The 27,124-nt window shown below is 46.5% G+C and overlaps 3 protein-coding genes and 4 non-coding genes across 7 annotated transcripts; 2 read left to right on the forward strand and 5 right to left on the reverse strand.

The window, feature by feature from the left end:
• Positions 1-137: 137 nt before the first annotated feature.
• TRNAD-GUC (transfer RNA aspartic acid (anticodon GUC)) lies at positions 138-209 on the reverse strand. Its single transcript has one exon. It is a non-coding gene; the product is annotated as a tRNA-Asp (tRNA).
• A 936-nt stretch (positions 210-1,145) lies between these two features.
• TRNAG-UCC (transfer RNA glycine (anticodon UCC)) lies at positions 1,146-1,217 on the reverse strand. The gene has a single exon. It is a non-coding gene; the product is annotated as a tRNA-Gly (tRNA).
• A 593-nt stretch (positions 1,218-1,810) lies between these two features.
• On the forward strand, positions 1,811-1,893 carry TRNAL-CAG (transfer RNA leucine (anticodon CAG)). Its single transcript has one exon. It is a non-coding gene; the product is annotated as a tRNA-Leu (tRNA).
• A 3,996-nt stretch (positions 1,894-5,889) lies between these two features.
• LOC140845916 (heat shock 70 kDa protein 6-like) lies at positions 5,890-6,799 on the reverse strand. The gene has a single exon (XM_073221108.1). It carries the CDS (start codon positions 6,797-6,799, stop codon positions 6,218-6,220), a length of 582 nt encoding a protein of 193 aa, XP_073077209.1. The 3' UTR covers positions 5,890-6,217.
• Positions 5,890-9,292, reverse strand: LOC108387427 (putative heat shock 70 kDa protein 7). The gene has a single exon (XM_017645692.3). The coding sequence runs from the start codon at positions 8,144-8,146 to the stop codon at positions 7,406-7,408; it is 741 nt and encodes a 246-aa protein (XP_017501181.3). The 5' UTR covers positions 8,147-9,292; the 3' UTR covers positions 5,890-7,405.
• Positions 8,761-8,831, forward strand: TRNAG-GCC (transfer RNA glycine (anticodon GCC)). The gene has a single exon. It is a non-coding gene; the product is annotated as a tRNA-Gly (tRNA).
• Positions 9,293-10,735: 1,443 nt separating the features above from the next.
• On the reverse strand, positions 10,736-21,609 carry LOC140845915 (low affinity immunoglobulin gamma Fc region receptor II-like). Its single transcript, XM_073221106.1, has 6 exons — positions 21,553-21,609; positions 20,828-21,034; positions 17,855-17,875; positions 17,078-17,335; positions 14,317-14,571; positions 10,736-13,189 (listed from the first exon to the last, which is right to left on the reverse strand). The coding sequence occupies exons 2-6, from the start codon at positions 20,937-20,939 to the stop codon at positions 13,011-13,013; spliced, it is 825 nt and encodes a 274-aa protein (XP_073077207.1). The 5' UTR covers positions 20,940-21,034; positions 21,553-21,609; the 3' UTR covers positions 10,736-13,010.
• Between the last annotated feature and the right edge of the window lie 5,515 nt (positions 21,610-27,124).

The following is a 27,124-nucleotide window of genomic DNA, read 5'->3' on the forward strand; positions in this document are numbered from 1 at the left end:
TAAAAAAACACCTCACCTACTAGTACTTTTATCAATCATCCACGACATTCGCGTGTGACAGTTGTCCTCTTAGAAAGAATCTAAAATTATTCAAGAAAAGTCTTCTTGTTCTTGGCAGTAAGAAAACTTGCAGTCGTCTCCCCGTCGGGGAATCGAACCCCGGTCTCCCGCGTGACAGGCGGGGATACTCACCACTATACTAACGAGGACACACACGACTGTGGCTTCGAAACTACTACTTAGGAAGTTACTTCTAAGCTGCTGCAGTATTTGTTCTATGAAAAGGTTGCTGGTTGCTGGTTGCTGGTTGCTGGCTAAATTGCACTTTTATATTCTATTCGGGTGCACTACAATCGAAACATAATGGGAGACATACAGGTAATTTACCTTTTCTAATAGCCGCAATAAAAAGTAAGAAGAAACAGGTGATAATTCTAATTATATATCTTATGTACCCCAACATATCCAAAGTACTATTTCACCACGTAACGAATATAAAAACAGTGATTACATTTTTTTTCGTAGTCTCCAATCTAGTATGTATTTACACTTACAGACAGCACATTTTAACACAGACGTTAATATGCATTGGAAAAACTTGGTCAATACTTATATTTCATAAAATTTACAAGTGAAAAAGAGTAATATTCATGTACTCGAGCTGTTCCTAACGTATTTAAATATTCTCCAATAGCGAATTGAGTATGTTTTAAAATTTTCATTTATTTTAATTAATTAATTTACTAATTTACATCAAATAGACTTGAAATAGTTCCTCAGGCGCCCTCGCCAATTTCAAGTGCCCATAGCTCCTGACACCGTATGAATCTCGCAGATATAGACACAGTGGTCCTCTTGCGAGGCTGTTTCAAACAAAATACCCCAGGATCCAGGAGATCCCCAAGATACTTCGAAAGTTAGAAGTTTAAAAAGGAAGGCAGGAAGGAAGGGAAGACAGCAAAGAAGAAACCCTCAGAATCTAATACCGCCAAAATGTTGCTTCGCAGAGCAGGAGGCCCGGGGAGATTCAGGCGGCCGGGAGAAAAACGTGGTATGAGATTAACTGCAGTTCTTACTTCCGTCCGGGCTTTAAATACACGCCGCACGCGCTCTTCACGAACTTGTTCAGGATGCGAAAAAACATCTGCGTTGGCCGGGAATCGAACCCGGGTCAACTGCTTGGAAGGCAGCTATGCTCACCACTATACCACCAACGCATCCGCGAGTTCTCCCTTAAAATTCTTGTATTTACTCTGATTCCGAGACATACGGCGCCTTTTCTTAGAAGACTACGTAGTCTACGATCCTGTAAATTGACCTTCCCCAGCTAAAACCCGGGTCCAGGAGGCAGAGACCACCGGCGCCAGAAGCCGGAGGGCGAGCCCAGAACACCCGCCGGAAAGCCAACACCTCGCTCTACCCGAGGATTTTTCTCTCGTCTGCGGTCCCAGCGCCTCCGCTTGGCGCGCTCCGGCTCTGCATCCACCGTGTGTCGGATTCGGCAGCTGCAATTTGGGGCGCAGGGTCCGAGGCTAACTGGCTGGCAAAGGGTCCCCCCGGGAGTGGCTCGGCCCCTCTAGAGATGGAGTGAGAGGAGCGCTCGAAGGGGCGCCGGGGAAAATGGATCTTTACAGTTTAGTATAGCGAAGAAGCAGGAAATAGAGAAGAGTCAGAAGACAGTTTTATTTTCCCTGCCTTGCGAGGGGTACCAGCGAGTCATTTTATTTAAAACAATACAGTGTTGATTAACACATCACACAGCATTTTATGATAACACTAAAGGGAATAAGGACCACGTCTTTCTCCGGGTGTCAGGATGGCCGAGCGGTCTAAGGCGCTGCGTTCAGGTCGCAGTCTCCTCTGGAGGCGTGGGTTCGAATCCCACTCCTGACAACTACTTCCCGCTAACGTTTTTCTATTTCTTAGGTTTTAAATCAAGAAGTACGGTTTGAAATGGTTTTATCCTACCAATCCACGTATGTAGATTGCTTCACTGTGAATATGGATTGGAATGTACTTTTTTCTGTGTTACAGTCTGGCCTATGAAATTAGGAAGCAATTGAGACTAAGATGTATCCCTAACAATGAAAAAAATTTTTTTCCTTTACACTCAGCTTCTCAGTGTCTGTTTATCCATTCCTTTATTCGACAACAATGTATTGAGCGCTTTGTGCCAAGTTTACTAGGCAGATACCAAATATTCCTCTGACTCAACAGGAAAAGCCTTAGATACACATCACTTAATTTCCTATAATGGGCCTGAGCCTTTAAATGTTCAGGCAGTAGTTGTCAACACTTGGTAAGCCTCACATTCCCCACTGTCTTGCCAGACTCACTCCCACCACTTATTCTAATTCAGTAGCTTGTCTGTGTCATCCGGGCAAGAAATCAATAGACCAAGTCCCGGGAAAGTAAAACTTATGGGAGGAAAGATAAACTCATGGAGGTGGTTGTTTTAAGGACTCCTTTTTTCCTGAGGATCGCAAATAAGCCACTATATGAATTGCTGATTTTCCATCACCATCTCACTCTCTGACTTTTCATATCCAACTTCACTTTTCTGAGGAGCTGGTTATGGAAAAATATTGTTCTTTTGGGAAGAAGAAAGAATTGTCAAGCAGAAGAGGTTGAATATGTGAGGTCCGTAAGTGTAAGGGATGGAAAGATCCTTAAGTCTAGTGAAAGTTTGCCAGAAAACTGCTTTCTTTGATATTTGCTGAACTATGACATTGGGAAATACATTTGACTTTTCTGAGCCTCACTTTGCTCTAGAAAAACAGAGATAGAATTGTTGTGAGGATTAAGTGAGGTAGCCAAGGAGCTTATTAGAATGCAGATCTCAGGCTGCACCTCAAGCCTACCAAATCCACGTTTTATAAGAGCCTCAGGTTATTCTTTGTATATTGAAGTTTGAGAAGCACTGGCCTAACTTAGGAGCCTTTGCACCTAGTGAAAGATTGATCTTTAACTTGGAATATCCTTTCCCTTGCTGCTTAACCAGGCCACCTTTTACTCAGTATCATTTGAGGCCTTACAATGTGTCAGACACTGTGCTTAGAACATTGGATAAAAAGTAAAATTAAAAACTATGCCCAAACTAAAGATGATGGCTTCGTAAAAGCCATGTAAAAAAAATAAAGTTGAACCTTAACCATGTGATCAAGGTTTTCACCACCAGTGACTAGTCATGTTGATATTGAGTGCCCCCTGATATAACACAATGAGATGCATGCTTCACCTTGTAGCATTTCTTCCACAAAACTTCAGTCTAATTATGAAAAAACATAAAAATGTAAACTGAGGGACGATCTACATGTATCTGACCAGTACTTTGAAATGTCAAGACCATGAAAAACAAGGAAGACTGAGAAACTGTCACAGATTGGAGGAAAGACATGATAACTAAAGGCAATGTAATATTGTAGACTGCCTTCTGGAACAGTAAAAGGGTATTAGTGGAAAAACATGAAATCCGAATACAGTCTACAGTTTTGTTAATTGTGTTGCACCAGTGTCAATTTCTTGGGTTTGGTGAGTATACTGTGGCTACTATGTAAAATCATAACATTAGGGGAAACAGGGTGAAGGATATACAGTAACTTCCTGTAGTATCTTCACTATACTTCTGTCAATCTAAAATTATTGTCAGTCTAAAATTACTGCAAAATAAAAAGGCCTTTAAGTTTAAAACCTTGAAAGCGGTTCCCTCTGAGGAGTAGGAATTGGGAGTGGGGCAAGAAACTTCTTTCATTTGAAGTCTTGTAGCGAGATTTTATTTTTTTTAAATAAAGGGCATGTATTTTCATTTGTTCTAAGGTTTTTGGGGGAGGAGCTGGGTGACATAATTGTTATTACAATAATAAAACTAAGACTATATACAACATAAAGATATTTAGGTTCCTATTATACAGGAAACAGTCACCAAAGAAATTAAACCATTAGCAAGTCATTCAAAAGCAGATTAAGCAGTCAGTTTGTGAAAACTCCCCTATAGAAAATAGATAACACACAAACGAGAGGCTCTAAAGTGTTTCCACAACTATGCATGAGAAAAATTTCCTTCTTACACTGTGTATATGCTTTGAGAGAGAGAGGGAAAGATATATGTTGTTTAAATGCTGAGAAACTACCTAAACCATGTGAGTATCATCATTCCTCTTGAGAAGTACAAACAGGTTGGGGTGGTCAATACTGGGATTTGGGAGGGAATTCAGGAAAGGGAAAGTGTAATATAGAAAGTGTATGTGACATCATCTCTTTTTTGTAGGTTTCTTCAATGTGAAGCCAGGTTATATAGGACTTAGGCGAGATGCAGGAAAAGAGAGCAGTTAAAAATGTGAAATGACAACTAGGAGACCAGTGGGTTGTTACTGCAGCCTCCTCTCCACCTGTAAGAAAACACCCTTAGCTAAATGCTCTAGCCAAGCCCACTTTCATTTGAGATAAAAATAAACCTCCCATTGCTTGTAGGAGAAATGCACTGCGGATCAGGTGATCAGGAACCAGCTCATGCAAGTTCATCTTTGCTCTTCTCTTGTCAATTACTTAACTGCCAAGTGAAGTTGAGCCTGAGGATACTTCCCAGGTTCAGCCACTTGTTACAAAAAACACATATTCGCTTACTGAGCAATATAAATAACACAATAAAATACACACTTTTTTCTTGGGGCTCAGCATCCAGCTGTGTTCTGAAGGAATATGTCCAATATCACCACATCTGGGGGAAGGTCTGGTAATAAATAGATTTATAGCCCATTTGTGAAGTGACAACGTACAAGCTCTAGAGTCAGGCAGCACGAGGTTCTTAATTCAACTCCGCCTCTCCCTGTTCCCGCTCCCCTCCCACTTAATAGCTGTGTTGAGTAAATTGTTAAATGTCATTGAACCTGATCATCTTCAGAAAAATGATACCCTGTGATGTTGCTCTGAGGATTAAATTAGATTGTATATGTCAAGTACCTGGTACATAGTTGACACTCAACTAATAATAATTAGTAATAGCTAATTTTGTTGCTCATATACTGTATGCCGAACATTGTTCTTCACCTCTAACATACATTAATTAATTGAACTCTCTTAAGAGGGTTAGCAATCCTGATATAGGTTTCACCATTATCCCCACTGTACAGAAGGGGAAACAAGCTCAGAGAGTTTAACTTGCAGGATATATAAAGTAACAGAGCTGAAAACCTAAACAATCTGGTTTCAATTATGCTACATAGTTGCTCTTGATATTATCTAGAGTCTGGGAGAAACCAGATGGGACCATCATATTTCTTTCACCTGCATAAGATCAAGTCACTTTGATTACATCACTGGACTACTCTCTTAGTCTAACATACTCCCCAGAGTCGGGACTTGGGGGTCTGTTCTCTACAGGGAGAATGGATAAATTAACACAGTTAAAGACAGCTAATTATGAACTATTTGTCAGTGCATTAGAACACATGGACTGACCAACTGAACTAGAATCACAATGCGGGGACTTTTATCTTAGGTCATACGTGGGAACCTTGCTGGGACTTAATTTTCTCTCCGTCTCTGCTTTTCCAACTCCACCTCCCTTCATCCCTCTTCCAGACAAGTCACAGTTCTCTCCTACCAGCCCCCACATTTCACTAATGTCTCAGTGTGTCTGCCTCAAAGTCTTCCCTTATCCTGTTTTCCCTTATAGAAATCACACACACAGCCTTGTGGATTTTCTTCACACCCCTCCCTCAGCACCCACCCCAACGATTTTGTTTCTGAAAGCCTTGCCTTCACATGTGCTCAGACAACCAGCTGGCACGCCTGATCCTGGTATATGAGGGTGAGAGGGAATGAATGAAACCAAGCTGGAATTGAAAACCTAACTGGAAGGAGACTTTCCAACTGAGTTGGTATGAGAACTAAGAGTTTTACATTTTTATTTAGATCTATATTTCACATAACAGTCCATACATGCAAGTAACAAAATAAACAAAATATTGGTAAAAGCAGTACTCAAGTGCCACACAAATCTTAATGATTTCTGCCTGTTTGAAGTGGGAGAAGCGGATTTTTAAAAGTCAGTGATAAAGACCTAAATTATAAAACATACTGAGAAGAAAGTTCCCTGTTTGGGAGTAAGATTCCTCTCCACTACCATCCTGAAGTCAGGGTAGGATCATAGAAGACAATCTGGAGAGCTCATAAGCTCAGGCCTTCCAGTCACAGCTGGCTTGTTAGGAAGGGCCATTCAATCAACTTCCTCAATGACAGGGTCTGTGCTGGGGGCTCCCGGGTGGGCTTGAGCTCCACAACTGCTACCCCCAGATACACCAGGCCCCCCATAGAGCCTGGAGAAGGTGGGGCAACAGATTTGCTCCAGCTCCCTCTTCTGATGCTCATACTCCTCCTTCTCTGCTGACTGGTTGTGATCCAGCCAGGCAAGGACTTCCTGACACTTGTCTTGTACTTTGTGCCTGTCCTCTTCAGGAATCTCGTCCCTAAGGTTTTCCTCTTGCAAGGAACCCTTCACATGGAAGACAAAGGCCTCCAGGGAGTTTTTGGCAGCCACCCTGTCCCTCTGGGCTTCATCTTGGGCCTTGTACTGGTCTGCCTCATGAACCGTCCGCTCCACCTCCTCCTTGCTCAGCCGGCCTGTGTCGTTGGTGATGGTGATATTGTTGGCCCTCCCTGTGCTCCTGTCAGTGGCTGTCACACTCAGGATGCCATTAGCATCAATGTTGAAGGTCACCTCAATCTGGGGGACTCCACGCGGGGCAGGAGGGATGCCACTGAGCTCAAAGCACCCCAGCAGGTTGTTGTCCCTGGTCATGGCCCTCTCGCCCTCTTACACCCGGATCAAGACCCCAGGCTGGTTGTCTGAGTAGGTGGTGAATGTCTGGGTCTGCTTGGTAGGGATAGTAGCATTCCTCTGGATCAGTGTGGTCATCACGCCACCTGCTGTCTCCAGTCCCAGGGACAGGGGAGCCACGTCCAGCAGCAAGAGATCCTGTACTTTTTCACACGTGTCCCCCATCAGCACTGCCGCTTGCACGGCAGCCCCATAGGCCACGGCTTCATCCGGGTTAATGCTCTTGTTCAGCTCCCTGCCATGGAAAAGGCCCTACAGCAGCTTCTGCACCTTGGGGATGCGGGTAGAACCGCCCATGAGGACAATGTCATGGATCTGCGCCTTGTCCAGCTTGGCATCCCGCAGGGCCTTGTCCACCGGCTCCAAGGTGCTGCGGAAGAGGTCCGAGCACAGTTCCTCAAAGCGGGCTCGAGAGATGGACGTGTAGAAGACCACACCCCCAAACAGGGAATCGATCTCCAGAGTGGCCTGGGTCCTGGAGGACAGAGTGCGCTTGGCGCGCCCACAGGCCGTGCGAAGCCTGAGCAGTGCCCGCTTGTTCTCGCCCACGTCCTTCCCGTGCTTCGGTCAGAACTCCGCCACGAAGTGGTTCACCAGCCGGTTGTCGAAATCCTCTCCATCCAGGTGAGTGTCTCCAGCCGTGGCTTTCACCTCAAAGACACCGGCGTCGATAGTGAGCACCGACACGTCGAAGGTGCCTCCACCCAGGTCGAAAATGAGCACGTTTCGCTCTCCGGCGCCCCGCCGGTCCAGCCCGTAGGCGATGGCGGCCGCCGTGGGCTCGTTGATGATCCGCATCACGTTGAGCCCCATGGCACCCGCGTCTTTGGTGGCCTGGCGCTGCGAATCGTTGAAGTAAGCGGGCACAGTGATCACAGCGTGCGTCACGGGCTGGCCCAGGTACGCCTCGGCCGTCTCCTTCATCCTGCTCAGCACCATGGTCGAGAGCTCCTTGGGGCAGAACGCCTTGTCCTCCCCGCGGTAGCACACGCGCACCTTGGGCCTGTCGCCCTCGCCTACCACCTGGAAGGGCCAGTGCCGCAGGTCCGCCTGCACCGTCGCGTCGGCGAACTTGCGCCCGATCAGCCGCTTGGCGTCAAACACGGTGTTGTGCGGGTTCAGGGCCGCCTGGCTCTTGGCGGCGTCGCCCATCAGGCGCTCGGTGTCGGTGAAGGCCACGTAGCTGGGCGTGGTGCGGTTGCCCTGGTCATTGGCGGGGATCTCCACGCGGCCACGCTGGAACACGCCCACGCACGAGTACGTGGTGCCCAGGTCGATGCCTACGGCCGCTCCCCGCGGGGCGGGCATGCCGTGGCGTCTCGCGCTCTCGGGGACGAGGATTCGGACGCACGGGCCGGCGGGGCTCGGCGCTGCTTGGGCCGTGGGTGGGCGCTCAGCAGGGCGGCCCTCCGGGCGGCGCGCTCCAGGAGCCCTGCTCGGTCAGCTCGCGCCGCTTCGCCGAGCTTTTTATGCATTTTATGCAGCCGTCGGGGACCCGCCTCCTCCCGCCCCCGCCGCCGCGAACCTTCCGGCGCCCTCGCGCGGAGCCCCGCGCCGCCCCGCCGCCCGCTCGGGCTGACTCAGCGGGCCGCGGCGGCCCCACCCGCCTCTGACTCAGCGCGGCGAGAAGGTTCCAGCCCCTCCGGGCTGGTGCTGGGGACGAGAAGTCAGTTAAGGCAGAAACTTCCGGGGAACCAACTCTCCCCTTGGTAGGTTGAATCCTGCGACTCGGGAAAAATCGAAAACACGTTAACGTGCGAATAGAACCATGGCCTCAAAGCCGGGAGTTTAGTTATTATTTTTCTTTTTTAACTTTTGAAATATTAAAGCAATGTTTTCGAAATCGTGTCTCAGGCTGATTTTCCGCTAGCGACGGTGATTTTGTTAAAGGAGTGTACTGCAGAAAGCAAATGACATCAACAGCATTGGTGGTTCAGTGGTAGAATTCTCGCCTGCCACGCGGGAGGCCCGGGTTCGATTCCCGGCCAATGCAGCAGCTTGTTTTATTTCACACCGGTATTTCAAGTGTTTTGTATTCCAAAATGTATGCCAATGAAGTAGATGAAACCAGTCAGCAGAAGACTGGGGTCTCCTAGTTTGGTTGCCCCTCCTTTACCAAGTCAGTTTCCTCAGAGAAGCCAGAAGTTGGCTCGGTCCCGCAAGGACTCGGGCGACCTTGTCGCCCCGCCCTGCAGAGAACGAGCTGCTGGGAAGGAGCGAGCAGGTCAAGTGCGGTGGGAGCGGCCCTCCTGTTGTCGAGACCCGGCCCTGGCTCTCGGAACTCCGGGCTGCACTGTCCCCGGAGCCGGTTGGGAAGGCACAGCGCGTCTTCCTCTGAGGCCTGGGTGGCTCGCAGCCGGAGCCCCGGGCCCAGGCGGGGAATGCGCTCCTGCAGGCGGCAGGCCGTCCGACCCGCTGGAGGCCGGAAGGCGGGGTGAGCTCCCTGCCCAGTAAAACCGCACTAGCTCCCGTCGCCAGCCGTGCGGCCTTGCGAACTGAGTCCGTGCCGTCTCACCTTCATTATAACAGAACATCCATCCCCTTGGAGTTTTCTGATGTTTCTACGTGGCGTGGAGATGCACTGAAAAGCCCAAAGGAGGAGACTCTTTGGAGACGCGAGGGTGGAAAGAAGCAAAATGTCCCGGGAAGCCCGCGGCAAAATGAAACCCTGGTCTAGGAGGGGCCGGCGGGCATGCCAACCACTACACTGAGGAGGACAGGATCAAACAGGACTGTGATACATTCCAATTTTACAGTTCACTTGCTTATTAAAGGAACCTTAAGTTGACTTTTCTGAAATAGATTCTTACTTGCCTGACTCAAAGGAAACCACTAATTTTTAAAGAGAAACTAAAAACCCCTGCCCCCAAAGTGACTCTTTTCTCTTCAAATGGCTCAGGACCCTTTGGAAAACTTGTGAGGCCTTCGAAGAGGGAGAAGGGAGATACACAGAGATCAATCCCACTTTTGCACTGGGTAGCTGGGAAAGTCCGCTGCTAGAGAGGTCGGCTACACTGGAAAGGTAATCAGTCTAGGAAGAAAGGGAGTGTTTGGAGAAGTGTGCCATGAATGACTTCCACAGAAGAAAATCAAGCCATCCTCAAAAGAATGAATCTGTTTCATAACTCCAGGAGGAAGACAAGCTTTAAATTCATTCACTCTCAGAATGAAACTGGATTATTGTTTAACCCCGTACACAAAAGTAAACTGGAAATGGATCAAAGACCTGAATGTAAGTCATGAAACCATAAAACTCTTAGAAGACAACATAGGCAAACATCTCCTGAATATAATAAGCATGAGCAACTTCTTCCTGAATGCATTTCCTCGAGCAAGGGAAACAAAAGCAAAAATGAACTCATGGGACTACATCAAACTGAAAGGTTTCTGTATGGCAAAGGACACCATCAACATAACAAACAGGCATCCTACAGTAGGGGAGAATATATCTGTAAATGACATATCTGACAAGGGGTTAACATCCAAAATACATAAAGAACTTAGATGCCTAAACACCCAAAAAGCAAATAACCCAATTAACAAATGGGCAGAAGATATGAAGAGATTTCTTCCAAAGAAGAAATTCAGATGGCCAACAGGCACATGAAAAGATGCTCCACATCACTAATCATCAGAGAAATGCAAATTAAAACCCCAATGGGATATCACCTCACACCGGTAAGGATCACCAGCATCGAAAAGACTAAGAACACCAAATGCAGAGAATGCAGAGAAAGGGGAACCCTCCTACATTGCTGGTGGGAATGTAAGCTAGTTCAACCATTGTGGAGAGCAATATGGAGATTCCTCAAAAAACTAAAAATGGAAATACCATTTGACCCAGGAATCCCACTCCTTGGAATTTACCCAAAGAATACAACTTCTCAGATTCAAAAAGACATATGCACCCCTATGTTTATTGCAGCACTATTTACAATAGCCAAGATATGGAAGCAACCTAAGTGTCCATCAGTAGATGAATGGTAAAGAAGATGTGGTACATATACACAATGGAATACTATTCAGCCATTAATAAAGAAACAAATCCTACCATTTGCAACAATATGGATGGAGCTGGAGGATATTATGCTCAGTGAAATAAGCTAGGCGGAGAAAGACAAATACCAAATGATTTCCCTCACTTGTGGAGTATAACAATGAAGCAAAACTGAAGGAACAAAATAGCAGCAGACTCACAGACTCCAAGAAGGGACTAGTGGTTACCAAAGGGGAGGTGTGTGGGAGGGCAGGTGGGGAGGGAGGGAGAAGGGGATGAAAGGGTATTATGTTTAGTACACATGGTGTGGGGGATCACGGGGAGAACAGTGTAGCACAGAGAAGGCAAATAGTGAATCTGTGGCATCTTACTATGCTGGTGGACAGTGACTGCATTGGGGTGTGGGTGGGGACTTGATAATGTGGGTAAATGTAGTAACCACATTGTTTTTCATGTGAAACCTTCATAAGAGTGTATATCAATAATACCTTAATAAAAATTTAAAAAATAATAATAATAAAGTACTGTAGAAGAAAAAAAAATTTCATTCACTGTCAGAGTCTAGGCCAGCCAGGCCTGGGTGTCAGAGTCAGGACATTTTAGCCAAGGGCCTACAAGAGAATGGTCCTCACCTCAAGAGGGAAGGTAGCCTGCCCTACAGTCTGTGTCCTGGCCTGTTCAAGGACTGGCTTGTCCAAACTCCTCCATCCTTTTCCCCAAGTGCTCTGCAGCCTCAAAACCCACTGACCTACAAGAGTCCCAAGTATAGTCCTAAACCAGGCATCTCTGTACCTGGACATTAACCACTACATCACACAGGTACTTTCCCAATGTCATTCACCTCTTTACTTTTTATTTCAGAGAGGTTCAAATACAGAGGAGTCTATGTATGCAGTGTGAAGTTTATACATACACTTAAATGTCCATTTATGTTTAGTAACTTGAGTATCTTTAAAAGTAGAACAGACATTACAATAATGACTTACATAGACATTGTAAAGGGATGCTCATGACCCAATACTGAGTACAAAAAGCAAGTTATAGAACAAAATGTAGCAGTTGATCCATAACTGTATATATAAAAGTCTGTGGCAGCAGCTGTCCTTGAACAACAAATTTCAACCATCTGGGCCATGACTTCCTCAATTTTAAAATGAGGAGGTTGGACTACATTGTTTCTTAGGACTTGCTAGGTTTAAAGTTCTCTGATTTCAAGTGCTAAAGAGTTTACTCATTCCACAAACATTTAGTGAGTGTGTTGTCGTGTGCCAGACACCAACCTAGACTCTAAGTATATGGTAATGAGCAAAACAGACAAAAAGGCCCGGCTCTCCTAGAGCACACATTCTGATGGGAGGAGTGGTAGTTAGACAATAAACAATTGAGCAAGTGAACATATGGTACATTAGTTCATAAAAAGTACTGGGGGGGGGGGAATAAAGCAGGAGAGAGGGATTAGGAGATGGTGGGAGAGTGAGGTCATGTTAAATGATCAAGGAGACCTCACTTACAAGGTGACATTTGCATAGAGACCATAACGAAGCATGATGTGGATGTCTGTATGAGAGAACATCCCAGAAACAGGAAATAACATAAGCCCTGGGCAGAAGTATAATTACTGTGTTCAAGGAAGCAAGGAGGAGCAGTAGATGAGGTAAGAGAGGCAGTGAGAAGCCAGATCATGTGGCAATTTGTAGAACCTTGCAAAGGCTTTAGCGTTACTCATAAGTGCAAGAGGAAGCTGGGGCAGGGCTTTAAGCAAAGAAGAGACAGATAAAACACACATTTTTAAAAGCTCACTTCAGCTGCTATGAGAATAGACTGTTGAGTGGCAGGGGTGAATGTCGAGAGATAATTGCAGTTATCCAAGCGAGAGGTGGTGGTGGCTGGGACCAGGGTGCTACAAGCAGAGTACTGAGAAGTAGTCAGCTAGATTTATTTTGAGTTTACTGAGTGTTTGTATATTTGAGGAGCCTCTGTCTAAGATCTGTGAGAACAAATTCTCTGTGTGTGCTTGTAGAGGTTCAGGAACTAAATGAGGCTGGGATTCAGCTCTGGAGAGCACAGGCCTCCTGCTCCCGGGTGCTTGGAGGCTCCTTTGCCCAGGTTGCTATCGAAGGAGAGAAGACAGTGACGGCCCAAAGCAATGCCCCTTTTAAACCATAGCATGAGGGGTCATTTGTCCTGAGGGCGTGGGCTCCGTCTGACTCTGTGATTCCTCCAGTCCCCCACTGAGCTTTGAAGGTCTCTCTGCACAGAAAAATACAGCCCCGTGTCCACCACATACAGGAGTCCCATCACCAGGCAGAAAGTGATTTGACACCAAGGTGGAGAGATGAATAAAACTGCTGGACCTAATAGGAGAAGCAGAGAAATGAAAAAAAATTACAATTTTAAGGTAGAAATTTGAAGAAGCAACCAGGTCCCCAGCGGGGAGTCTTTCTGAGGTCACCCAAGCCAGGGGCTAAGGCCAAGGCAAAGAGCAGACAGGTGGCCCGGGAAGTCTTCAGAGGATCTCTTCCTCATTCTGCCCTCCCAAGTAAAGCACCGGATCAGCATTTCCCGGAGGGTGACCTTGGGTCTCTCTGTTCTGAGGAACATTAATAGAAGTTACAGAGGAGGAAGGTTTTGTGGCCACCGACATTTGGCAAATGCCTTATGAAACTTAGTTTAAAATTTTTCTTTACCACAGGGTTTCTTGAAGCCTTTAATGTGCATCATGAATATAAAAGAGAGGGACCGAGCACACAGCATGTTCTGCATTAATTTGACCACAGAACCCTTCATTCTGAAAAAGCTCTCAAGGAGTTAGATGCCTAGGGAACAGCCTTTGGGAAACAGTGAGCTAGAGACTCCACAGACGGCATCAACAGATCTTCACTCACCACCTCGTCTGTGCCCAGGACTGGATAGTATTCACTGAACAACACTAGTCTGGCATAAAGAGCTTGTGATGCCTCCAGAAAGGGCACGATATGGGTTCCACAATGCACCATTTCTCAAGAACAGGGTAGGCCTAGAGCACAGGCTTTGTATGTGGAGAGAGATTCTCATGCCAACATGGCTGCTCTGAGCTAAGATGTGAGCCGGGGCTGAGAGGGTCAGTAGGCAGGCACAAGCAAGCTTCACAATCCTAGACACAGAAGGACGTATCATAAAGTGGGACAGCTTGAAGGAGGTGGAAAAGAGGGAAGGAGTTATGTCAATACACGGATTTGGGAGGATGAAAAGATAGCTTCTGTCCCCTGAAAGTTGAAACACCAAAGGAGTGACACCCATTTTCTATTTTCCTTGAGGAATGAGCTGGAACACCGCTGCACAGCCGCATAGCAGTCGTCAAGCTAGGACATTCAGAGCTCCCATCAATGTCAAAGGGACCCCTCAGGAGAACTCAAGTACTGAAGTCTGAAAAAACACCAGCAATCCCCTTCCAACCCATCCTTCCAAGGCCTGAAGCTCCTTGAAGAGCTCCGGTTCCCACCTCGGACGGCGATGGCCATGGGCCTGGACGAGTGCCGCATCTGCCCTATGACCCCGGTGCAGTGGTAGGTGCCGCTGTGACTGACGTTCGCTCGTGGGATGGAGAAGCTAGAATTCATATGGGAAAATTTCCTGGGTTTTCCGTCCTGGAAGAATATGATCTTGTACAGAGACTTGTTTTTCCAGCTGTGGCACCTCAACAGGATGGGCTCTGGCTCCTGGAACACCAGGCGAGGGGTCTGGAGCAGCAGCCAGTCTGAAAGACACAAATGGACCACAGGACCCGGGAGCTCTTGGCTCAACTCTGAGACATAGACCATCCTTGGGGATGGGACCTGATGTGCGCAGGGAAGAGCTTAGGCTTGGAATCAGACAGTCTGGGTCTCTAACTCTGGCCCCATCATCTATGAGCCCTGTCAACTTGGGAAAGTGATTTAACTCTTCTGGGCCTCGGTTTCCTCATCCAAGAAGATGGGCATAATAATACCATGCATCTACAGTAGTTCTGGCACACAGCAGGTATTCAGGATATGCTCATGTTCTCTTTCCAGTCCTGGGAGAAGGCAGGCACAGCCCTGCCCTGCCCAACAGGCCCCTGCAGGAAGGAGACAAGAGACTGAGGTGCAGGAGAGAGGCATCCGCTCTGACGTGGGAGACAGCACATGAGGGGGATGCAGCAGAGACGGGTGTCCTTGGGGAGAGCAGGAAGTAATGGACAGCAGCAAATACTAGCTTACTGGGTGGCTCAGCCTCAGCAGGGTCTCTGTCTGAAGGTACCAGGGTCACGATGGGTCATTAGCCTGCTAGGTACATATATTAGCCCCACAATTTTCATTCTTCTACTGATAAAGAAAAAATATTGAATTTTTATTGCATAGGAAATAAAGCCTATTGTACAGGGAATAAGGTGCGTTCTCCTACTCCTGACCTCAGCCCATACGTGCCTTTTTTTCTAAAGCTATAGCCCACAGCAGAGTTGTTATTGGAAACAAAGGTAGGGAAGCAGATACCAGGTAAACTGAAAGGAAGCAGGGGGCACAGAAAGAATGACATCAGCCACACATGTGCCAGTCACTCCTAGTCCCTGCAGCAAATACGCACGGCCAACCAAGTCTCTAACCCCCTGGTGACCCACCAGCCGCGGGTGCAGGAGAAATTGTTCAGTACCGAGGCAGTGAGTGGGAACAGAGAGAAAATTCTGAGCCACAGTTGCAGTGCGACAGTCCAGAGGGAGGGAGGGCAGAGAGCACCAGATCTTGCTACTTGTGTCACACAAGCTGGAAAACACTTCGTCTCCCCCGGGGAGGCACACCTGCATTCCGCACATGCCCTGCCTTCCCATCCTGCCCATTCCTCCCCTTAGAGAACTGGCCCCCTCGCGAGACACTCCACTCCAGGGTGAGGCTGAGCAGTCGGCTCCCCTAGATCATCTCTTCTATAAAGACTGGAGTAGGGCAGGTGGGAATGCCGAGAACTGTAAGGATTGTTACAGGCAGAACCCCAGAAAATGCCAAAACTGCTGCCATGCAGCATCAGCAACCAGCTCTGGGGCATCTCATCCCTCCCGGTGTCCCCCCTGCAGGAGGTGTGAGGCACTGGAAGAGCCTGCGCTTCCCTGCACCATCTGCTGGGGCCAGGTTCTCACTGGACAGTGTGGACCATCTGCCTTGGGCCGGTCCCTGCTGGACAGTCACCCTAGGTCTCCTTGAGGACATTTATCTTGGTGCAGATCTTGAGGGCAGGGCCCAGCTTTATGTTCAAGGCTCTCATTAGGTGACCTCTGAGCAGTAAAAGGGCTTTTCCTTCTGTCTCCTGGGAACCAAACTCCTCCACGACCTCGGGGAAGCCTTGTAGAGAAGTAACAACCCACCCCCACCACCCACCGACGTACTCATTGTGGGTGGCGGGGGTCCCTCAGATCCCCCCTTCCTGGGAGGGTGGGGCACCAAGGTCCCAGCTCTGCTGGGCCCCTGGGGCTTCCCCCAGGCCTGTCACCTCCTGCTGGGTGGCATGGGAGCCTCAGGACAGCAGTGCCAGCCCACCTGGCCTGCTGTGTACTTTGGAGGAAAGTTTGAGAATCAGGTGAGGGAAGTGGACTAAGCAAAGAGTAACAGTGATAATTTTCATGAATCACTTTGTACCTCTTCTTTATGGAGAAACTACTTTTGGCCAGGAGCTTTTTACAACCATGAAGCAGTTGAGCAGACATTTCTGAAGCCCTGCAACACAGTTACACCACTTTCACGTAGGGCTGCACGGAGGGCAGGAGGGCAGGAGGGCAGGGAGGTGCCGGTTCTCACCAGAACTGATGACAGACGCAATAGTATCCCATTGAGCAGATGAGGAAACTGGGACTCAAGGATACATGGGTTCATGATGTTTCCATGGCCAGGAATTTCCAGGGCCAGCATATCTGCCTATGCTTTTCGACTGTGCCACAAAAGCAGGTTTTCATGAAGTGGAAATTTCCTTCTGCTTCTGTCACACTCCAGCTGCCTATCGGTGGCCTTTTAACCTTCTTGCTCAGCCAGGAATGAGGCAAAACAGCCTACCATTCTGAGGAATCTTAGAACTTCCACCCCATCACAGTACCAAACAGAGGGGGTTGGTGAAAAGGGAAATGAGTGGACAAAAACGACTTCAAACAGCTCACAGCGATGCTTCCCTATGAACAGGCCACCCCCACTTCCTAAAATCCCCTGCCTTGTAAGCAGTTCATCTCTCCCTGTCCTCCCAGACCCTCCCGCCCTTCCTGCACAGACCAGAAATCACGTCCAGATGCACAGGGTCGCTGAGGCTGGTCTGGTCCGTCTGGCACCTGTAGTCCCCGCTGTGGCTGCTGCTGGCCTTGAAGCTGTAGCGCGGCCGGACCTGGGTCCGGATGGAGCTCCCGTTAAAGAACCACTGGGTGGGGGAGTCCTCAGGCGAGAGGGCCCCCTGGCACCTCAGAGTCACATAATCCTCCCGGAGCACGTTGATCCAGGGGGGCTTGAGGTCCACCACGGCCTTCGGGAGATCCGCTGAGGGGCGGAGAGAGGAGGCACATTAGGAAAGGGGACTCCAAAGCTTAAGCAGACCCCCGAATTCCAGACAGTGAACACCTGCAGTCCTGCTGGGGACATCAGGGGTAGGACTCGGCCCAGAACTGCCCTGCAGCTGAAGGCGGTTCCTCTCAACCAGACACCCCAACACAGGGCACCACTACACGGGGACAACCTAAGCAGCTGAAACTAAAATTGCCTGGCTCTTGATTTTATTTAGAGAGAGGAAGGCGATTCGGGGACTTCGGTACTTTCTGGGATGATACCCGCAACCTCCTGCCATAACAGGACCAGCAGATGTGAAGCACCGGTGCCCCGTGACTGCGCTTCTCCTGCTTCCCTGGGAGGAGCGGGTGCGGAGCATCTTCTGGGAGCAATTACTCTTGCCTGGCTCTGCCTCCGTCTGGGTGAGTGGTGCATTCAGGACACCCCGAGACAGGTGCTGGGAGCAGAGGGAGAGGGGAGCCGGCGGGGGAGAGGGTGCGGGGGAGCACTTACCAGGTGTCCCAGCCACAGGAGCTGTAAGGGAGAAAGCAAAGATGAGCCTGGAGTTCGGATTCGTGGTTCGGCACTGTGAATGAATCACCTCCTTGCAAAGCCCCTTGATCCCCTTGCTTTTCCCTGTCTCCATGAAATCCACTTGCATTTTCCATGCCTCTACGGTCCAGCTGCGTGTTACTGAAATGGCCCCACGAGCAGGCAGGTTGGTGTGGCTGTAAATTTTTGGTCACCATATTCAGCAGAAATGGAACTGCCATTCTGACCCTTTGTCCTAGTAAACCCGCTCTCCTGGTTGTGACGCTCACCAACTCCCCACTCCGCCAGCCTTCTGGTCCCCTCTCACTTCAGCTGACGGGGCCTTCATGCTCCACAGAGGAAGCAGAAGCAGCAGGAGATCCCACACAACCCCACTGAATCGCCCACCCTGCCTGCGTCTCTGCTCATCTCCCTTTCCTGCTTTGCACCGGGAGAATCTCTCTCCTCCTCTCTAGGGTCCGTCTCTGTCCCAGGTCGTATCCCTTTCACCCTCTCAAGGGCCATTCTTGTGATTCCTTTTCTGTTCCACATAAGCAGTTTCTCCTTCTTAGCTGATCGCTCCTGAAAACATAAATACACTCCAGAGTCTTTCATCTAAAAAAAAAAGAAAGCCTCTCACTTCACCCCACATATAATCCCCAAATTATTTCTCTGCTCCCATCCACAGCCAGATCTCTCCATTTCTTTTTCAATATTGTCTGTTCTCATTTCCACTCCTTCCATTCACTGTTTCATTCTCTGAAACTGGGACTCGGTCCTCACCAGCCTACTAACAATTTTCTTGTCAAAATCACAGGGATCTCCTTGTGGTGAAATCAAGCGGATGCATGTATTTCCCTCCCTGTCTTCCCCAGACAAGTGCCTGTCTCCACCACCTACCCACTTCCTCACTCCTGAGAGCTGCAAGTCATCTTCTATTCCTCTCTCTCTCCCAAACCCCATCCCCCTCACACCTGCATACCCTGTGGATTCTGCTTTCAACTTAGATCTTGAACTTCACTCCATGTCCATCACCACCACTGTGGTCTAGGTTGCCACCAGCTTTCACCCCCTTCCAACTAGTGTCCTCAGTTTTTTTGTCCTCCCTACAATTCATTTCCCACACAGAAGCTAAAATTGTACTTGACAAAAGCAGGAGAGAGGTTCGGAAGTTACTGACAGAAGTCATGGCTGGAAAGCTCGGTGCACAGCATTGGCAGTGAGGCCAGCACAGCAGGAGAGCAGGTAGAGAAGGAGAGACTGAGAAGAGAAGGAAGAGAAGACACAAGAAAGAGATGAGAAAAGGAGAGAGAAGTCACCTGCCTTTTATCCATTCCACATTCAACAAATAGCAGCCAATACTAAATATGGTCACACCTAATACAGTCCTTGTGAGGGAGACAAAGACCTTGTACTTTGGGTCAGGAGGCTCTCTGTCTTGGTCACTGGTAAATCCCCAAGTCCCAGGACAGTGACTACACATAGCAATTTATTTAATGTTTAAGCAGTTTAAATTTGTTTAATGTTTAAGCAAGGCTGTTTGTGGAATCTGTGGAAAGCAGAAAATGCAGTGTACACTTTGCATGGTATAAAGATCCACTGGGGGCAACGGGAACACATTAGCAGGGTGGAATTTGGGCTTATACAGCAGGCAATGGATCACTGAAGGCGTTTATGAAGTGCATGACTCAGCCACAGTTGTTCTGAAGATGTCATGGTCACAGGGTGCTATATGGGTTCAGGAAAGAGGAGATAGGAGCCGGTTAGACCAGGTCAGAAGATGTTGTAATAATTGAGTTATTGTGGTGCAGGTAAGAAAAGATGGAGTAAATCCTTGGTGATTTTGCAAAAGGGCAAATGGAAGGAAATACTGAAAGCCTCTTGCAGGAGCCATGCCCAGGTGACCAGCACATTGGCAGCTCTGTTGGCCCTGACAGAGAAGCATCCGGCCTCTCTAGACCTGGGCTTCCCCCCAGGGAATATGAGGTTGTTCAGTGACATTCTGCACGCCCGTCTTCAGTCTGTTCCTCCTGCTCATCGGGGAATACTCTCGGTTCCCCACCTCTCCCTCCTGGGCCAGAACCACCCAGCACTAGGAGCCAGGGCTCCCGGAGCCAGCCAGTTACTCTCGGTCACAGCACATGACCCGGAGAGAGGCCTCAGGTCTGCCTCGGGGGCCATCCTGAGGTGGGTTTGAGGATGGAGCCCCAGGACTGAGCTTGGGGGACAGCCCCGGCAGTGGGGCTCCTCTAGGTGTCCTCCTTAAATCCCCTCCCTGAGCAGAGCCAGGCCCCGTCCCCACATCTGCGCTGTGCAAGGAGGCCCCCATGATACCTCCGGTCTCACAGCTGATGGTGCCCGATTTTCCCGAGTTGTGTATTCTCTGAGCCCCAGTTCGCTGGGTGACCCAAACCCTCTTGTCCTTCCTCCCGGGGATATCTCCCTCCACACGAAGAAAATAGGCTTCTGCCGCCTGAAGAAGTTTCAGGAGCCCAGAGAAAGGCCACTGCCCCCCAAAATGTGTCCCGTGGCTTCCTCCCCACCCGTCGGCTAAGCATCATGCCTCCCGGCTATGGTTTGGTTCTTGTGACATACAGATTTCTCAGGAAGGGAAGCACCCTGGCCACTCACTTGTCATAAAGTCTAGGTCACTAGACTCTCTTCAGCAGGTTCTGATGTGTAGGGTGGCAGGTCATCAGGGGCCTGCATGCCCAGTGAGGTTGGGCAAAAGACATTAAAAAAATGCTGCCAGTTTCATAATGCGCCAAGGCCAGCAGCTTTGTCAGTTCGATCTGCATGAGCCTGCCTCCCCCTCCTGACCTCCCTGACATGCCTCCCGTGCCACCCCTCATCCTTGGCCAAGCTCGGTCACAGCCAAGGTGGCAGCAGCTGAGTTGGGATGGTGCACCTGCCCCTGTTCCAGCTCCTCTGCCCCTCCTGGGCACCCTGACTCACCCAGGAATAGCAGAGCTGTCCACAGGAGGGTGTGGCCCACAGGATGGCAAGGTGTGCCCTCAGCCCTGTCGCTCTCAGCAGCGGGGAGGGGCAGGGATGAGAGGACCCCCATGGGCTCCTGGGACAGGTTGGCTCTGACCTCAGCAGCACAGAAGCCCAGGTTTCTCCTGAGCCTTGATGGATTCCACCCCAGAGGACAGGCAAATTCTGGAGTCCAAAAGAGGAAGCGAAAAGAAATGTCTTATCATAGGCTCCTCCCCTTCCCTCCCTCTTTCCTCTCAACTGCTCCCTCCCTGAAGATTCAGGGCTTCCCAGAATGAATCTGGCTCAACCCAACTCCAACTTCACAGAAAAGTAGGAAACTGGGCAACAATTTCCTCCTCTTCCTCTGGGGCCTCGGCTGGGCTCAGCCTGTGGGACAAGAAGGGGGATTGTCACCCCAGACTCAGCTCAGAACCTTGTGTCTGTCTCTATCTCTTTAGAAAAGGCAACGGGTAGAGGTTGTAGGCAATCTTCTCCTACTTCTAGGTCCATCTGGGGCCCAGACACTCCTGGAACTGAGCAGAGGGGCTTGAGGCCACCCACCAGCATCTGATTTCCTTTATTAGCATAATCCCTGATTCACTTTTGGATTATGGATCAAAGACACAGAGGTGTGGAAGGGTGCCACCAGGATGATCACACCCACCCTCTTATTCCCCTTTGTCATTCATTCTTTTACTAACTCCTTCCACAAGTCCCTGTTGAGCACCGATTTGTGTCTTGGTTCTTTATCTTTGCCCCCCTCATTCCCATCACTGTTCTTATTAATGTGTCATGGTGAAAGATTTTGGGGAGGAGATTTTTCTGTTTGTTGGGTTTTGGTTTTTCAGGTTTTCATGTGTATGGTTTGTTGCTGTTAGGAAGTGACGTCAATGGAATTGATAGAGAACCTATGAAGATTGTGTTTGCAGTCTTTGAAGACAGACTTCGTAGAACAGCTCTTGCGAAGAATGTGTAGGAAGTGTTTCTACAGCTTTATTGAGATATAATTGATAAACCAAAAAATATACATATTTAATGTACACAAGTTGATGGGTTTGGACATAGGCATACCATGATTATCATCACCGCAGTCAAGGTAATAAACACATCCATTGTCTCCAAAAGCTTCCCTGTGTCCCTTCTAATGCCTTCTTGTTGAAATTTTGATCAGGAATTAGCTTAAACAACAAAAAAGTCAATCTTTTTAGGAAAATTTAAAGTTAAAACCCTTGGTATCACTCATAAGAATAAAAGCCACTTTATATGAACATCCATTAGGTAACAGACTGTCCTTTTTTTTTTTTTTTTTGAGAGGGTGTCTCTCATATTTATTATCAAATGGTTGTTAACAACAATAAAATTCTGTATAGGGGAGTCAATGCTCAATGCACAATAATTAATCCACCCCCAGCCTAATTCTCGTCAGTCTCCAATCTTCTGAAGCATAATGAACAAGTTCTTACATGGTGAACAGTACAAGGGCAGTCATGACAAAAACTTTCCGTTTTGATCACTCATTATGAACTTATATAAAGAATCAGGTCAAATATGAATATTCATTTGATTTTTATACTTGATTTATATGTGAATCCCACATTTCTCCCTTTATTATTATTATTATTATTCTTAAATAAAATGCTGAAGTGGTAGGTAGATGCAAGATAAAGGTAGAAAACATAGTTTAGTGCTGTAAGAGAGCAAATGTAGATGATCAGGTGTGTGCCTGTAGACTATGTGTTAATCCAAGCTAGACCAGGGCAACAAAACATCCACGGATGCAGAAGATTTCTCTCAAAACAGGGGGGGGGTGAGGTTCTAAGCCTCACCTCAGTTGATCCCCAATTTCTCACCCGATGGCCCCCCTGCGACTGTGCCTGTCTTAGGTTGTTCCTCCCTTGAGGAATCTTACCCGTCTCTGGCTAACCAGTCATCTTCCGGGGCCATACAGGGAGATGTAAAGTTGGTAAGTGAGAGAGAAGCAATATTGTTTGAAAAGGTTAGCTTTTTACTTCTTTGCAGATTTATGCCCTGTGGCTTCTATGCCCAGCATTTGTCTTGAGGTATCTTTACCACTTGGAGAATTTATGATACTCAGTGAATTCGATATGAGGCACGAATTCTATTTAAGGGTTGTAATTAGGAAGGAAAAAGAAAAGCTATAGAGGTAGCAGATGGAAGAAAACATGGGAAGATTGGTTATTTCTTTGACATATCTTCTTGTAGAGTAACTTCAGCATGTATAGGTTTTAAACTACTAATTAAATTGTGCACACACATTAACATAATAAGAATACAGTTACATAACCAAAGCAGATCTATAATTACCAGCCATCTCCAGTGAAACCAAGAAAACCAGTTAGGCACCCTAGGCATTTGTGAAAATTTGTCTGTGATATAATGGATATTGTCCAACTGTACCTGAACAGTCTGAGAGAAATCAGACAAATTAAAGCAGCCCATTCCTGGGAACTGTTCACATCCCATATGTTCTTTTAACAGTAGATCAGACTGTCCTTTTTACAGATGAGGAAACCAAAGCTTTGAGAGGTTAAGTGCCTTGTCCAGGATCCCAGTCTTTTTTTTTTTAACCATGGTAAAAAATATATATAATTAACCACCTTAACCATTTTTAAGTGTATAGGTTGTAGTGTTAAGCCTATTCACATTGCTGCACAATAGATATTTATAACTTTTTTGCTTTGACAAACTAAAGTTCTATACCCATTCAACAACTCCCCATTTTCTTCTTCCCCCAGCCCCTGGCAACAACCATTCTATTTTCTGTTTCTATGATTTTGACTACTTATATGCTTAATATACAGTATTTGTCTTTTTGTGACTAACATATTTCATTTAGCATAATGTCCTCAAGTTTCATCCATGTCATAGTAGGATTACCTTTTTAAGGCTGAATAATATTCCATTCATTGTTTGTTTATACCACATTTTATTTATCCATTCATCTGTCAGTGGACATTTGGGTTGCTTTCATCTGTTGACTATTGTGAGTAGCATTGCAATGAACACAAGTGTGCAAATATCTCTTTCATACCTTGCTCTGAGATCTTTTGGGTATATACCAAGAACTGGGATTGCTGGATAATGTGGCAATTCAATTTGTAATTATCTGAGACATCTTCATAGTGATTTCTGTAACAGCTCCATCATTTTGCATTCTCACCAGCAGTGCACAAGGGCTCCAATTTCTTCACATATTTGCCAACACTTGTTACTTTCTGCTTTGTTTTCTTTTTTGATAGCAGCCAGCTTTATGAGTGTGAGGTGATATCTCATTGTGGCTTTGATTTGCATTTCTCTAACAATTAGTAGTGTTGAGCATCTTTTCATATACTTGTTGACTATTTGTATATCTTCTTTGGAGAAATACCTGTTTTTTGTTAGTGTTGAGTCATATGAGTTCTTTATATATTTTAATATATATATACCCTAGTCAGATACATGATTTGCAAATATTTTCTCCCATTTGATAGGTTATCTTTTCTCTCTGTTAACTGATGTGCAGAAGTTTTAAGTTTGATGTAGTTTCATTTGTCTACTTTTGCTATTGTTGCTCCATAGTCTGGCTTTTAACTACTGTGACCATTATATCATGTTGCTTAACCCAATCATCCTATACAGTCACCTGCCCAGAATATATAGCATTTGAAAGTACTTTAAAGCTTTCTTACCAAATTTATTTCTTGCACTTGAAAACTTTCTGTTGTGTTTGGAGGGCAGGAGGTAAAGGACAGGTGAAAGATCAAGATGGATGGAAGGGTGTTGATATGTTAACAGCAAAAATGTCTATGGCTGGAAGTTCATGGATTTAAAGGGCAAATTCACAATTGTTCAGGAGAAAGAATCACATGTCAAAGGCAGAGAATTCTCCCAAATATCATCTAGAGGACTTGAGAGTGTGAGAGGTGGATTGCATATAGTGAAAAAATGTTCTAAATAAATACCAAAGGCAATACCAGTTTCTATTTGCTAATTAGAGATTGACTCTCCATATTAATGAGAGATGTGGAGTAGATAGGCTTCACAGATAAAGGACTTAGAGAAGAAACAGCTTCCTGGTAAGCTTGACAGGGTAGATTTGTTGCTAAGTATACCTCTAGCGTGGTGCTGTCCAACAGAAATGTAGTGTGAGCTACATATATAAATTCAGATTTTCTAGTAGGCACCTTTTAAAAAGTAAAAAATCATCCCATCCCTAATGGGGATGATCCCTCTAATATTTATAAAATCACACACATAGAAGTTTTGCAGTAACTTTTACTATACATCCAAATACAATAGCCACAGCCTAGGGAAAATATAGGTAATGCCAGCATCTGTTGTCGACAGATGATGTCAATAGATACCTCATACACATGCTCCACTTCCCTTGCCCTGCTCATAGCTAGAAGAAGCAGCTCCAAATCTTCCAGGATGACGAAGCTCTCTCCTAATTCCTTCCCCTCTTCCCCACCTCAATTCAGGCTACGTGCAGCATTGCCCAAGGAGGAGCGAGTTCTTTGAAAGGACCAATGACTCATCACTCTGTCTTTTAAATTAAGTTGAGGCACAGAGACTTTAGGTGATGATGAAAGATCGTATAGAGTCAGACCCTGTGAGGTCATGCACAAGCAAAGAAAGCCATCTGAGAGAGGGTGAGAGGACGGAAGGGAGGAAGGGAAGGGGAGAGAGCGAGAGAACACAGCACTGATTGGTTGAAACCATAGAGAAGTAGAGAGAAAAGCAGACTTGGGTGAATGGTCATGTCTTCAGGTTCTGGCTTCCCCAAACCACTTCCAGTTTCATTTCTAGTCAGCTCGCGATCACACTTTGTTTCTTGTCTTCGAGGTTTCCTCTTATATGCTTACAATCAGACTTTCTTTAATCTGATCTGAGTGGGTTTTGTTTTCTTACTACCAACATTTTTCTCTAGTAGAAAAGATTATCAACACCTTAGAATCAGCTTCTCAGGCTAGGAGTTTCATCGGTGGAGTTAGAGACCCAGAGTACTGAGAACTTGTGCCAATGACGGAGGAGGCCAGGGAGAAGGGAGATGGGAGTTCATGGAAGGGCTGGAACAATGGAAACAAAAAGCACTTAACTTACGTAATTTTACTGAGGGCTTATCTCATTCCTTTTGATATTTGTTTAAACAAAATAGGATTAGGTGAGCCATTTTCTTTTTCAAAACAAAAACAAAAAAAAATTGCTGAGAAACAAATAAATGATTTACTCTCCCAGATTTTTGTGCTACTACCTCCACTGTAATTCCTGACTGTGATGTCCTTCTCACAGCTCCTCATGTTGTAGCAATCCACCCTCCCAGCTATGAAGGCAGGAAAAGGTGTCCCTTCCCTCACAGTATGGGGAGTTTAATTCCATTCTCACTGCTTTACCAGTAGAAGTCCACACCACCTTAGCCACCATGCCACACATTAAGGAGTACGTTTGTTGCTTTCGTTTAAAATGGGATTGTATGATTTTTTCAGAAACCCATATGTTTGTTCTAGTGGGTATTTGAAAATGGAAGAGTCGGGGCCTCCTTCAAGAGGTGATTTCTTTTTCAAGTAAAAAACAACAGGTAAAATTAACTTAAAAATATATTTTATTTAACCCAGTGTATTAGCTTTATAGGGCTGCTATAACAAAGTACCACAAACTGAGTGGCTTAAACAACAGTTATTTGTTGTTTCACAGTTTCAGAGGCTAGAAGTCAGATCAAAATGTCAGCAGGGCCATGACCCCTGTGAAGGCACTATGGAAGGATCTGTTTTATATATAAAGCGCCTCTTCCTGAGCATCTGATAGTTCCTTGGTTTGCAGCAGCATAAATCCAAAATTCACCTGGTATTCTTCTTGTGTATTTCTTTTTGTATTCAAATTTCTCCTTTTAATATGGGTAGTCATATTGGGTTAGGGGTCCGCTGTACTCCAGTATGATTCATCTTAACTAATTACATATAAACTCACCTTCTGAGGTTCTGGGAATTAGGACTTCAATATATGAATTTTGGAGGGACCCAGTTCAATCCATTACACCCAGTATACCCAATATATATTGTATATATTGTATCATTTCAATGTATAATCAGTATAAAAATATTAATGAGATATTTTCATTGTTTTCATACTAAGTCTCTGGAATCCAGTGTGTATTTTACACTTAAATTTCTCAACTCCACAAGCCTCTTTTGAAGTGTTCAATGTGAGTAATGGCTACAATATTGGATAGTACAGATGTAGACCATTTTTATCATCACAGAAATTCTATTGGGT

This window comes from Manis javanica, chromosome 14 (genome assembly GCF_040802235.1).
Source record: "Manis javanica isolate MJ-LG chromosome 14, MJ_LKY, whole genome shotgun sequence".
Lineage (NCBI taxonomy): Eukaryota > Metazoa > Chordata > Mammalia > Pholidota > Manidae > Manis > Manis javanica.

Coding starts and splice junctions, on each gene's coding strand:
- LOC140845915 (XM_073221106.1), bottom strand. CDS start 20,939: ATGGGGGTCCTCTCATCCCTGCCCCTCCCCGCTGCTGAGAGCGACAGG. Junction 17,876..20,827: donor GACAGCTCTGCTATTCCTGG/GTGAGTCAGGGT, acceptor TCTCCCTTACAG/CTCCTGTGGCTGGGACACCT. Junction 14,572..17,077: donor GCATCTGGACGTGATTTCTG/GTCTGTGCAGGA, acceptor TGTGTCTTTCAG/ACTGGCTGCTGCTCCAGACC.
- LOC140845916 (XM_073221108.1), bottom strand. CDS start 6,799: ATGACCAGGGACAACAACCTGCTGGGGTGCTTTGAGCTCAGTGGCATC.
- LOC108387427 (XM_017645692.3), bottom strand. CDS start 8,146: ATGCCCGCCCCGCGGGGAGCGGCCGTAGGCATCGACCTGGGCACCACG.